The sequence below is a fragment of the Anser brachyrhynchus genome, assembly GCF_964034855.1.
Source record: "Anser brachyrhynchus genome assembly, chromosome: 3".
Taxonomy (NCBI): Eukaryota; Metazoa; Chordata; class Aves; order Anseriformes; family Anatidae; genus Anser; species Anser brachyrhynchus.
In genome coordinates this window covers 77,344,097-77,357,925 of record NC_137696.1, presented here as the reverse complement: position 1 = coordinate 77,357,925, position 13,829 = coordinate 77,344,097, and the positions used below count along the sequence as shown (strand labels likewise).

Sequence of the window (13,829 nt, the reverse complement as noted above, 5' to 3'; positions counted from 1 at the left end):
GAATAGAGGGCAAATTACACTGGAAGAGAAAAACACCTTAAGTATCCACAGTGATCTCTGAGGGAGGCTCTGCTGGCTCTAAATCCTGATAACTCAAGTGTCTCAGTTAAGTGGAACTGACCCTTCATTTTTTAACTGTATAATTGCACAATCACCAGATGGCAGTGTTATACATAATCTTGCCAGGTTGTATTTTGTTGAAATAAACTTTCCCTCTGATGTCTTCATTATTAACAAAATATGTTATGCAGAAGTTTCACAATACAAGGATAAAAATGTTTGTAATAATATGCATTTTTTCTTAACAGAGGACATGAAATCAAGGTAGTCTTTGACTCGCTTTATGTTACTGCATCTAGTATTCTGATCATATTTCTATGAATTACAAGAACGCTTATTCAAAAATGAAGGCATTTAAAGTTTCACTGGCAAGACTTAACAAGTACTCCATATTCCTTAATTGAAAAGCACTTAAATGTCTTCCCCTTTAAAAATAGCAATTATCTGCTGTTAATTTTCTGGTTTTGTGAATTTGATCTTTCACATGGCAACATAAGGATTAGGGGTGGTGGAAATTGCTAGAGCCAGCTGTTAGGCATTTCTCCACGAATCATGTTGTCTGCTTGAAGAAATTAAGAGTAGCTCTTGAATTCATCTGGTGGCTGGCTGGCTTCTGTTATTTTGTAATTTGGAGTCTTGACATTTCACTTATGTACTAACTGTTCTTTTTTTATTAACAGTGCCATCTTTCTGTACAGGTTTCGTTTCTGTCTAGCCTTTACTGTTTTTTTGTAAGATAGTTCTGTAGTTCTGATGATGACGAACTCTGAGATTCCCTGATAAAGTACTAGAGGAAATGCAAGTCAATTTTCACTAACTTTGCACATACACTTATCGTTGTACTTCGTAAATATTTCTGTAATTTCTAAGCCATGTAGAGATTGTATTATACTGGTCACTTACAGTAAAATTCTTGATAATTTATGTGCATCAATAAAGGTTTTAGGATTTGTAAATGCACAGAGGCAACATAAGAACTTATCTTCTATCTTATAAAAAAATGAGTGAGGAAGTATGCTGGGTAAGTCATACCACCCTATGAAAACAAGGTGTTCCATAGGCAGTAAATCTGAAGTTATCTGATTTGAAATGGTTAGGGAACTTCTGGGAGATTCTTACAACAAGTGGTTTCTGACCATTTCCAACAGAATATTTCTGGATATTTGTAGGATTTAAGAAATACTGTATTTGGGGAGTGGTGATAAAATGAAGTTTTATCATTTAAATAACAAAAAAAGGATTACTCCAGTAGAAACTAGAGATGAGATGGTGAGTAAATGAAGAAATGCAGGAAAGTAGTTTGTGATAGTGCGAGCTGAGACAGTAAAACTCACAGAATTAGTGCTGCTATGGTGGTCCTGGTGGAGAAAAAGCCACTGGTAGATGTCCAGCAGAACTGGAGCAAAGTGGATGGTTACGATATTTTGTAAAGACTTTTCAGGTTAGTTTGAGAGAGTGCACAGAGCTCTCCTACAGTGTGGGTCTATTTCTAAGTGTTTGGGTTCCTCTAATATTTTTGCTTTGCAAAAGGCTTTCAACCTTGGTCTGAATCACTGTAGATTTTTATTATTATTATTAGTAGTAGTAGTATTAATTAATTTTCTGAGGTAGGTTTTCACTTCAGTATTACAAATCTAGAGATTCAAAAACTCCTCAACAGAAATAGCCACAGTGTGCCTTTGTGGAGTTCACATTTTGAAAGTTTATAATTACCTTGATTTTCTCTGCTACTAATAAAAATAAATGATCTACAGTATTTGAACGGAGCTAAGCATTCTTTAAGCATTGATCACTGAAGTTTGTTACATGCCTGAGCCAGCAGTGCTTCCAACTCTCTTGGCTCAACATCAGCTACTTTTAGCAGCCCTCGAGCTCCTTCTTGCTTTTCTGTGCCATGTGTACATTTGGTTGCTGCTGCACAGCAGCAGAGCACCGAGGAAGCTATTGCTAGTTAGAAATACCTTTCTCTTCACAGAGGTTTCTTTTGTCTACCTGACTACAGTTTTCCTAAAAGTTGTAGTATCTTAAAGACATGTACATTTTTGCCAAATTTGCTGAAATTGACAGCAAAGCTGTTGGAGGATGGACAGAATAGTGCTTAGTGACCTACGAGCAAAAGCTGCTCAAAGGCAAAAACTCAGCCTGCTCTTTGACAGATTTTTCCTTCAAAATGATCAATTGCAAATCACTGGGCAATCAGTACAACTCAGTGATGTAATACTTCATTTCTAGAGTTTTATGTGGTTACAAACAACTTGAACAAATAGTCTTTATGCCTTACCAAAGTACATTTAAACCCATACTGAATTTTAATACTTTGCTCTTAAAATAAGGAAAATTTGAAGAATTCCCCTATTCACTTTAAATCAAATGATCTCACATTAATTTTATAGTTTCTGGTTTAGATCAAAAGTTAACTTGTGTGTCATTGCCTGTCTGACCTTGGTATTTAACTACTCTTATCTAGAAAGAGAACCAGAGAATCTCAAAATATGCAGTATCTGATTCATTGTGCGTATTTACAAGTGATAGATTATTTTATGCTTTAAGCTCCTTGAAATAGAACAATATGAAAATATTTTGGTTTCTCCAAAATAAACTTGGGCTTCAGCTTTTAATTTATATACTCATTGAATGCCAGATTTCTCTTGACCTTGATGAAAATTTGTTAATCAAAGAAAATAAATTGTATTGAATTTTATATCAATTCATCTTCATTTGTCACTCACAGTTATCAAAATATGTATTGGATGTCAGTACTAATTTGCAAGACTTAAATGTAGTTTTTATAAAATCAGATGTTATTTGACATATCACTTTAACTGTCCCCACAGCATTTCACTGAATTTCCAGTTAACATGTGGTCATATCCATGCGTGGGAAAGAACATGTTTTCCTCAAAGGAAGAGGTTACATGCAGGCAATGACCAGTATCAATCCTTCATTTTCAAACATTTATTTTAATATACACACTTTTGTTACTTACACATTTCCTGTTATGATTTATTGGTAGGTACATACCTGCAGCGTATTAACAGGATATTCAGTCTGCCTTAGACATTATAAATTAGACCCGAGCCTTATGAAACTTTCAAAACAGTATGGATTCTGTAGTAAACAGCTACGATTAATGACTCTTTAAATATTCTATATGCAGCTGACAGCTACTTTGCGAAACTTGGCTGACTTACCTCAGGCAAGATGCCAACTCGTTTGCAGTGGTGCAGTCTCTGAGCTCTGTGTGGCGCTAGAGCAACGTATGAACGATAAGGATGTGTGCACCTACATTGTCAGGATTTTCAGGTAAGTTTGGAACACGATTCTGTCAATTTCTGCTTGCAGTCAAGTCAGCATTACGCCTTCAAGTGACCTCAAAGAGGGCAGGATCAGGTACTAAAATTGGAAGATTTATTTTCATTTAATTAGATTGGTTTTGAAAAGTTTTTAATTATTAGTTTTTAATGATTTTATATGATAATAATGTCTTTACTTGTACTGCTAGAATTCTTTAATATCATCCATACAAACTTGGATTCGTTGTCCCGGGTAAAAATATTTTCTTGTATTGTGTCACTCTCCATTCACACAGATTCAGATTTTTAAAGTAGCATTTCAAATACGTTAGAACTTCATAAATGATTCATGAATAAGTTAAATTGATTAAATTAATTGATGATTAAATTAATGATTAATCATATTTAGGATTAATCCTATTTTAGGCCATGATTTAAAAAAGTTCAGGAAATTACACAATCTTAAATTATATAGGGGACTGTATTGTAAAATACAATAAAAAACAATGATCCACGCTCATTGTTTTGAACTGTTACAGCCTGTTCAAGCACATTAATCTGTGGGATCAGGGCTTGAGTGCGCAGATGGAAGCACTGAAAGAATCTCAGTTTTATGGGCAGCTCAATGGCTGCTTCCCAAGATGTGCTTAGCAGAGGGAGATCAGTGTGAGTGAATCACCCCAAAAGATTCTTTTGTAGTCTGAATAGTTTCTCAGTTGAAAGGCTTCCAGTTACCAAGCACAAGCTTGCAATACCCAGTGCTAAATGGACTTATAAACAATTTGAGGATTTTATAGAAGTTGTGAAATTAATTGTTGGCAATTTCAGGAGAAGTTGGATTATAAACACAATTTATGAATACCATTCTGGGTGAAGTGTTTGCTGTTGCTGCTTTGTTACTGTCATGAGTCATGTTGCCTGTGGCTCCACATTCATTGAGAAGCCATCCTGGTATGGACTTTTCCCCTTATTCAGCCCCTCCAAATTATCCATCACATTCTCCTTGATAGATGGGTTGCACTTTGAAGAGCAGCTACATAAAGATCTATCATTCCTCCCTTTCCACAGTCAAAAACAGGCAAAGTCTTCTCCTTTGCCATGTGTGCTCTTTGTAAAACATGTGAATTGTTCCTCAGTTCCATGCCACCTTGTCTGCATCTGTCTCTCTAATTTTACTTCTAAAATGAGTCAAATTCTAGCAGTGATCACAGCACTTTGAGCATATTTACCTCTAACAAGAGAGCATTTCTTTTACTAGGTAAAACGCCATGGAAAGTGTGGCTAGTTAGGTAATGTTTTTGTAATTGCACTGTAATTCTGACAAGGACATCTACTTGATCTAGAATTCAACATGGAGAAAAAGTAATTTGTCTTATTTAAAATTTCCTTTTTTGTAATGATAAAGATGAGCAGTGTAGGACTGGAGCAGCGGTTAGGGAAAATGCAGAGATAATACTGTGACTGCAAGGTTTGTTCTACATGTTTGCTGGTGAGAGACATGCTCTGTTAGTGCTGACACTGAGCTCTACTAGGCTTGTGTTAGGAAGGGAATCTTCATTCCTCTTAGTCTGACTTCCCATGTCACCCTAAACTTATGGTACTTCCATTTAATACTAAGAAATGCTGCTGTTAGCATATTGTGTCAAAATGGCAGGCAGGTTGGGAAGCTCTTTGTGTTTGCTTCTTTCCATAATTTGCCCTCGTATGTGACTGTGTGCACCTTTATTAGAAGTCAAAGTATTGGCATTCATTTCACTTGTTGGAAAACGTGGCTCTGAGAGGCAGAGTGATTTTTATTTTTTATATCTTTTGTGGGGGAAAAAAAGTGCTTTCATTCATTTATATTTTATTTTTGTACCTTTGTAGCAAACTTTCTTCCTATGATGACTTCTGTGCAGCTTTAGCAGACTGCTCCAGATGTTACATCTTATTTTTAGCCCTACTAAGCAAACACCAGAAGCAGCAGGTCAGTTTTTTCATCTCTTTATTTTTATATATTAATCCTCTGATGTGTCTGTGCATTATTGTGTGTAAGCCTGTTTTCTGTGACCTACTTTTACGCATTTTCCAAATAAAATTTTTAAAGGATTGACAGCATTTTAAGTAGTAAATAATTGAAATGAAATCACTTAGATTAAAAATTCAAAGCAATACAGAAGACAAACAGTTGATTAACTTGTCTATTGGTTGCATGTGTCCTTTGAGTACTTAATTGTTTTTCTTAGTTTTAAAAAATACTTTTTAAAGCAAATAGTTTATTTGAAAATTTAATAGTAGGAAATTGTAGGGATTTCTCCTGCCTTCCTCCCCTGCAAAAGAAGTGTGAATTTTCTGGGGCTAAACAATTTGAAAGCAGAGGAAAACTTGTTCCTTGTTAACTGTGTGAGATATCAGAATATCTCTCTTCTACCAGAGAAAACCATATGCCTATAAGACCTCATTTGGAACATGCACCTAGAAATATGTGTTTAGAGTTTGTCAAAATGCCTCAATATTACTAGCTAAAATTAAATAAAGATTATACTTGTCACCAACTTCATTAGAACTTCAAGGATCAGGTGTTGCTGTATTGTCTTGCTGTATCATAGTGATCTTTATTATGTTTACTGGAGCACTAGGCTCTGGGATTTTGTTGCAGAATCATGGTTTTAAAGATTGCCACATTGGTAGCAGCAGAGTGCCACACATGTGGCAAATTACTCAGTTGCCAGGTAAGATTTAAGGAGAAAATAATTTTTATCTAAAGCATAAATGTTTCAAAATGGGAACAAGGTTTCAGAACAATGAGCATTATGTTTATTTTTAAAAGTGAGGAACTTTCTTAACCGCTCCAGCATCTAAACTAGCTTCGCACATTTAGTTAGCCTGTACAATTTATAACAGGTTCAGTAATTCCTGGTGAATTGTTGGAGGGAGGCCTTTTATGCTGCTATTGTTAAAGGCAGTTAATGAAGGTAACAATATCAGCTATGCTCAGCAATCAATTCCTTCTCTTGCCAAATACAAAAATAATTTCTCCCTTTCCTGTTTACCTGCCTTCCTGTTTTCTGTGATAGTACATGTGGAGGAGGGAGAGAGTTTAAGGTACTTCCGTTTTTATAAATGTCTGCTGGTTAACATTTCAGCAGCAGACCTGAGTATTTCTAGGTTCAGGCTACTCTTGCATTGTATAGTCTTTGATGACACTCAGCAAAATGCTACGTAAACAATACGAGAAATATTGAAAGCATGGTATTTCACTAGATTTATAGCTATTTTTCCTTGTGAGCACTGTATTAAAATCTCAACAAATGATGGGACTAGGAGTAAGGAGCTTGAAGTGAGTAACATCTTCCTTTTAATCTTCATCTCTAATTTTAACAGGAACTTGTATAGGCTCCTGGCATAATAGCTTCGTGTCATAATGAATTCTAGGCTCATATATATAAATTCAAATTGTTTGTTTTTAAGTAATGTTCAGAAGTTAGCTTCTCATGTCTGCTTTCTTAAGTGGTTCTAAAATACACCTTTCTTCACTAAATAGCATTGATTTTTATGTTAAACTGTCTATCAAAACACAAATTAGTAAAGAAATAGCTTGTATATTAAACCAACTTAGTTATTATATTATGATGATTATATATGCAGGGTCTTCAGAGTAGTTATTTCTTACTGCACTTCTTAAAGAAACAAGCAACTGTCATTTGTCAGCTTAGTGAAGCCTGGCACAATCAAGAAGAGGAACAAGGATAATGTAATGCACCATTTTTTCTGTACTATATAACAAACACTTGAGCTGTGAGAAGGGGAGTGTTTTTCCTGGGATACAGTTGGCACTGCTAATCTTTCTTTCAAAATGCTGACAGCTAGTGAGTTATAGAGTGAGTTGGTATCTTTTGAAAAGAAAACAACTAACAGCAGTGTGGGTAAAATTGTTTGCTGTGGGAAGAAGTAAGGAGGAGGATAAATCAGTATTATTAACTCAAACCATTCAAAATCCTCAGGACTGAGAACTGATACGTTAAGAAGGAGGAAGTGTGTGTGTTTTTTTGAATTTTAAGGTTGTAAAGTTCATGTTTTTTCTACTGGCAATCATGACAGCTAGAAACACACTGGGAAAAATAAAAGAAAGCCAACAGTCAGACTTTCTCAAGTGCTTCCATATCTGTGACTTTAAAAATAAGCATTAAACATTGTGAAAATAAAAATGTGAGTACTGGAAATGGGACTAATGACTTGCTCCCATACCACACACTGAATTCCACAGCTGCCACCCAAATAGTCTCTGTTCTTCTCACCACACTGCAGTTTCAGCTCTTTTTTTTTTTTTTTTTTTTCTCAGCTCATGTTCTCTCTTGGGTAAAAGGGTCAGAAGGAATGAGAAAGAAGTAATTTAACTCTGTGAGAAAGACTTTGAAACTGAGTTGACGAGACTTGCTTAACTCTGTGTGTCAGAATCTTAGGTAAGGAGGGGAGTACAGAGGATGGGAAAAGATGGATCTGTGAGGTAGGACTCAAATTCAGCAGTGCTTTTCAAGGCATCTGAAGTACAAGTCCAGCAGGACTTCACTCGTGGTTGTTTTTGGAGCTTACTTGTGTGGAGTAACAAAAAAGTCCTCTGTGGCTGCCAGATGCTGTGGAAGCTGTCAGAATTGTTCCTGTAGAGCCTCTATCTTGTAGGGTGAGCTTTGCATGCTTCTATTTCTACTCAGCTTTGTAGTCTGGTGTTTTGCCCATCTCCAAAAATCTTTGAACAAGGTACTGTTCCTCTTCCCCAGATCAGTATCTTTTCAGATAAGCTTTTCAGATAAGCTATGTAAAGGATGATGTTCTCAGGCTGTGGTTAATGTTACAAGCCATGAGGAGGCTATGTTTTTAGAATAGGGAGATTGTCTAAATAGGGCAGAAGCTTCTGTCAGTAGGTCAGGCACTGCCTGAGCTTAGGTATCCTTTTGGGGCCCTTCCAGCATCTGTATATATAATCTTTCATCAGCATACAGTTAAGAGTCTGTTTTCAATCTGAAGGGCACAAACTCAGGGTGTGATACTAAAATTTGCATAGAAGAGAACTTGTGCCTGTCTCTTTATACTTCAGTTTAGCCTAGTCTTTTTAATTAGAAAACATTTGGTAAGCATCTGACATCACTGGATGTGGCAATTGTGTCTGCTAAGCAAAAAATAATTACACTGGGTCACAAGAAAGGTTCATCCAGCCTAGTATCAATAGGTGCAAATCAGATGGCTAGAGAACAACAAAAACAGAGCAAGGCTATATGATACTTCCAATGTAAACTTGCCAAACCCCTAGCTCTTTCCAGGTTGGAGACTTCCTCAGCCAGATGGGGTTCTCTGTGTATGGAACAAAACTCAATGGACTTCTTCTCCATGAAATCATAGTCTCCCCTGTAGAAGTTAGTATGGAGCTATATACCCCCTATAAACTTCTAAAATACTCAATATCCATAGACAAGGAGTTGCCATAGCAACTAACCAATGCACAAATAATTTCTGTTGCTTCTTTTGAATTTGGCCTTTACTACCCTCTTATTCTCGAAATGAAAAGTTGGGAAATATTTAATCACTAGTCATTCATTTCACACTAACTTCTTAGACCTTTATCATATAGTCTTCAAGTTCCCTCTTTTCCAGGCTGAAGAGACCTTGCTTATACTTAAGAGTCCTTGCTTGCTTAGTCATTTCTGATATAGAGCTATCCCATACCATTACGTGTCCACATTGCTTTGCTGAGAACTTTTTACAGTCCTGTGTCCTGCATCTTTTCTGAGATGAGGGGACCCAAATGAGGCTGTTACAATGTGGCTAGATCATAGATTTGTACACTTGCATAAGTTTGTTTCCCAGTGATTCTAAATATCTGACTTGCTGTTTTGACCTCCTGTGAGCAATGCAATCCCATGAGGAATCTGTCACTAACCCCAAAACCTCTCTCCAAGTGGTTATGGCTGGTTCAAAGGTTGTAATTTTGTATGTAAAAGTGTGACTGTTCTGTTTTACTCTACACACATAATTTCATGTTTGTCTGCATTTAAATTTCATGTTATTTTATTACTAGATGACTACGAATCCTTCTGCTGCTTTTCAGTCAGCCTGTATCTTTGATACTTTGAATATCTTAGTGTCATCAGCAGGATGTTGTACCACTGTTGTCACCCACTTTTCCATGTTGTTTATGGACATGTTGAACACAACAGGTCCCATCACGGAAACCTATGGAACTTCTCTGGTCATATTCTGCCATTGCAGGAAACCATAATTTACTGTTTTCCATCCTCTAAACATTTATCTATACCAGAACATTCTCCCTTATTTAATTTCACTAACATTTTGTTGAGTGACGTTGTCAAAAGTTTCTGGAAAGACATGTAGTTTTTATCAGATGGGTCTCCTTTATGTCTGTTGATCCATTCAAAGAACTTAAGAATTGGGTGTCAGGATTTAGGAATCTTAAAGTTGATTGCATTTATTCAACTGCCCATAAATTTTATTGTTCTTTTTTATGGTTTCTTCAAATTCGTCTGGTACAGACACCAGACTTGAATGACACTTTGATCTTTCTCTAGCAAATAGATTTCATTTTTGTTACCCTGTCCTTAGACGTCAAGCCAGTTTTGAATGAGAGGTTGCACTTCACTGTTAGTAATTAAGCTGTTTAATTAATGAGTTCTTTTAGAACTCTTGGGTGATTTTCTGTTCCTGGTGATTTGCTACTGTCTGTTCTGTCAGCTTGTTCTCTAAAATTGCTTGTGATCACTTCAGTTTTTGACAGATCCTCTCATGAGTGTTCCTCAGAGAAGACTACAGCATTGAAATCTCCCTAGTTTCTTTCATAGTGGGCATGAATCAATGCAAGGAACTCATTTAGCTTCTCTGCGGTGACAATTTCTTCTTGAATGTTCCCGTTTTATTCTGATCATCAGTTAATTGTACAGATTCTGGCAAACGTCCTGGTCCTGATATATATGAAAAGATTTGTTATTATTTTTGTATCTCTTGCGTCAGCCAGTAAATTGCACTAATTTACAATTATAATGTGTGCTGCTTTACCTGTTTGATTTAACAATCAGTTTGTCACAATTTACTCTACTGAACGAAGAATAGACTGAAGTTGCTTTGTCATCCTCTCTAAGGGAGTTGTCTGCATTTATTGGGTTCAGTGTGCCTGGAGCTGCCCGACTTTCTTCCCAAATGCATCTACCAAGTAGCAGGTCCCAAATTAGTTTTGTGAGCAAGCAGACTTCTGTTTGTGAGTTTTTCTTGTCTCCTTCTGAGAAGAAGACTCACAGTTAGGGCTGTTGAAAGTCCTTTTTGCTCTTTGGATTGCTGCAGTGGGGAAGACTGTCAGAGATCATAGAACCATAGAATCATAGAATATCCTGAGTTGGAAGGGACCCTTAAGGATCATCAAGTCCAACTCTTGATACCGCACAGGTCTACCCAAAAGTTCAGACCATGTGACTAAGTGCACAGTCCAATCTCTTCTTAAATTCAGACAGGCTCGGTGCAGTGACCACTTCCCTGGGGAGCCTGTTCCAGTGTGCAACCACCCTCTCTGTGAAGAACCCCCTCCTGATGTCGAGCCTAAATTTCCCCTGCCTCAGCTTAACCCCGTTCCCGCGGGTCCTGTCACTGGTGTTAATGGAGAAAAGGTCTCCTGCCTCTCGACACCCCCTTACGAGGAAGTTGTAGACTGTGATGAGGTCTCCCCTCAGCCTCCTCTTCTCCAGGCTGAACAGGCCCAGTGACCTCAGCTGTTCCTCGTACGTCTTCCCCTCCAGGCCTTTCACCATCTTCGTAGCCCTCCTCTGTACACTCTCCAACAGTTTCATGTCCTTTTTATACTGTGGTGCCCAGAACTGCACACAGTACTCGAGGTGAGGCCGCACCAGCGCAGAGTAGAGCGGGACAATCACCTCCCTTGACCTACTAGCGATGCCGTGCTTGATGCACCCCAGGACACGGTTGGCCCTCCTGGCCGCCAGGGCACACTGCTGGCTCATATTCAACTTGCTGTCTACCACGACCCCCAGGTCCCTCTCTTCTAGGCTGCTCTCCAGCGTCTCATCGCCCAGTCTGTATGTGCAGCCAGGGTTTCCCCGTCCCAGGTGCAGGACCCGGCACTTGCTCTTATTGAACTTCATGCGGTTGATGATCGCCCAGCTCTCCAACCTATCCAGATCTCTCTGCAAGGCCTTTCCACCCTCATTCGAGTCCACAACTCCTCCAAGTTTGGTGTCATCAGCAAACTTGCTCAAAATACCTTCTATTCCTACATCCAGATCGTTTATAAAAATATTGAAAAGTACCGGCCCTAAAATGGAGCCTTGAGGGACCCCACTGGTGACCGCCCGCCAGATGGGGCCTGTAAATGCAGAGAATTTTTCTGCTTTGTTTCTGGCATTATTTATTAGGCAAAGCATTATCTGCATGCACTGACTGGCCTTTCTGGAGGTTTTTTTTGGTTGGCTTATGGACAATTTTGTGATGAGCTCCCGGGAACCCAGTATCTGTTTCAGTCAGTCAGTCACATAAAGTATGTCACCTAATAGCCTACCACAACCACAGGCTCTTAACAAGGGTCCAGTGCTGCAGCTATGTTTAGTTCCAATTTGCATGTTTGCCTCTGAGATGCTCTGAGAGTATTATTGAACTCCGCTCAGTGGCATCATTGTCTTATGACATACTGAAGATTTATTTTTGATTTATTCTTAATTATTTCTATTTTTTAGAAATGGATAGTGGTGTTGTGTCGCTTTTTTGTTTGTTTGTTTTTGTGTGTGTATGTGTGTCCGTAGCTTTGCCTCTAAAGAAATGGTCATCAGTGCTGACATAAGTAGTTTTTTGTGCTTCTGTTACTCACTTTTCCTCTCTGTGCCACCCCTCCTTTGGGCTGAGGACAGCTGTTTGTGTGATTGCATGATGCAACAGGTCATAGAACTGACCCAGCTTCCAATAACCCTAAAAACAGAGGGGGGAAAAAGCAGTCCTTTGCTGGGTTATGACCTGCATCACTTCCCAGTCTAGTTTGTTGAACAGCCACACAAATAGTTTCTCACTCACAAATACTGAGGAAACAACATGGGGCAGGAACCAAACTGTGAATGGAAAGTAGTGAGTGCCAGTTGTGCCACCGCTTCTGCTGAAATGCTCGGGAAGGTAACCCTGTGAAGAACTTGTCTAGATAACGTGGTTCTTTTCTATTTATCTTATCAGCATAATAGTGTCCTGGATAATTAACAAGGCCATGAAAGGGATATAGTAATCAACCATTGGAAAAACAACTGACATTTGCTTACTTGCAAGAATAGTGAGGTCTGGCTCGTATGATTTCTCATATGATTTCTCCTGCATTTTCTGCATATTCATAACTGATCATTTATTCTCTCCTGAATTAACATGTTTTTTTTTCCAAGATGAAATATCCATTTTTAGGATAAATATTGTGACAACTATTAAAGAATTTTCCTGCTAATAAATCTGAATAACCACATAAGGTCATGCTTTCCCTACAGTGTGATTTCTGACAGTAGGCTGAACTGATGGTTTATTTGTATTGTATATTGTATTTGTATTTATATTGTATTTGGTTGTGATGTATAAGCATTTTTTTTTCTTTTTGGTCTGAAAGAAAATGAAAAAGTGGTAATTAAAGTGCAAAATATGTGTTTTGAATGGTAAGGAATGTAGAGCTCAAGGTTAGTAGTCAGCCAGTCTTCACTGGCATATATCATATAGAAGCACGTTGTTTTGGTGTAACAGAGGGTACAAAAGAGTAGTAATAATGCTCTTATTAATAATAAGAGTATAAGTAATTATCAGATAGGTAAACATTAGAATATTGCATTATAAGATGGTATTACTGCTTAGTGCGATGGACACTGTCACTAAAATATTTTGCCGTATTTTGGTATTCATATTCTACAAGAGATGCTCAAAGATTTCAAGCTTTGAAAAGAACTACAAAAATGATTATTTCAAAAACAAAACAAAACCCACAACACCCCATGATTAAACAAATCAATTTATCAGCGACAAAGATCAGATCATTAGCAAGCTGACTATTGGTAGAATTGCAAAGAAAGACATTTCTGTTCGTAGACTGTCCTTCAAATCTAGAGAAAAAGATAGTAAGAAGTAGTGGCTGAAGCTGTACAAATTCAAACTAGTAATAAGAAGTAAGGTAGATCGCTAATCATTAGAGCAATACTATGGGGGATATAGTTTTGAACTTTTTCAGTTTGTGCTTTCTGAAATGTTTTTCAGTAGAGAGTATATACTGCTTTTTCATCAAATGTTGTTCGCTTGACAAAGTGCTTGCTTTTCTTTGTTACCTTTCCCAGATCTCCAGGTGTCTACAAACAAACCTAAGGGGATGACTTCATCATTACTAACATTCACTAAGTGAACCCTATCCTGAAAAGTTTACGTAAACAGATTCTGGGGTGTAGAAACTATTGGGTAGGTCCCTGTGGCGTGTGA

At 37.6% G+C, this 13,829-nt stretch overlaps 1 protein-coding gene across 13 annotated transcripts in view; it reads left to right on the top strand.

The window, feature by feature from the left end:
- Window positions 1–13,829, top strand: part of ARMC2 (armadillo repeat containing 2) — a gene marked incomplete at its 5' end in the record, with an annotated part of 68,271 nt that overhangs the window by 38,192 nt on the left and 16,250 nt on the right. For all 13 annotated transcript variants that reach the window (XR_013949193.1, XM_080586901.1, XM_080586900.1 and 10 more), the window contains 2 exons: window positions 3,218–3,363; window positions 5,220–5,319. Coding sequence is in view for 12 of the 13 variants with exons in the window: in XM_080586901.1 (XP_080443027.1) it covers window positions 3,218–3,363; window positions 5,220–5,319 (246 nt within the window). The remainder of the gene's footprint in view (window positions 1–3,217; window positions 3,364–5,219; window positions 5,320–13,829) is intronic.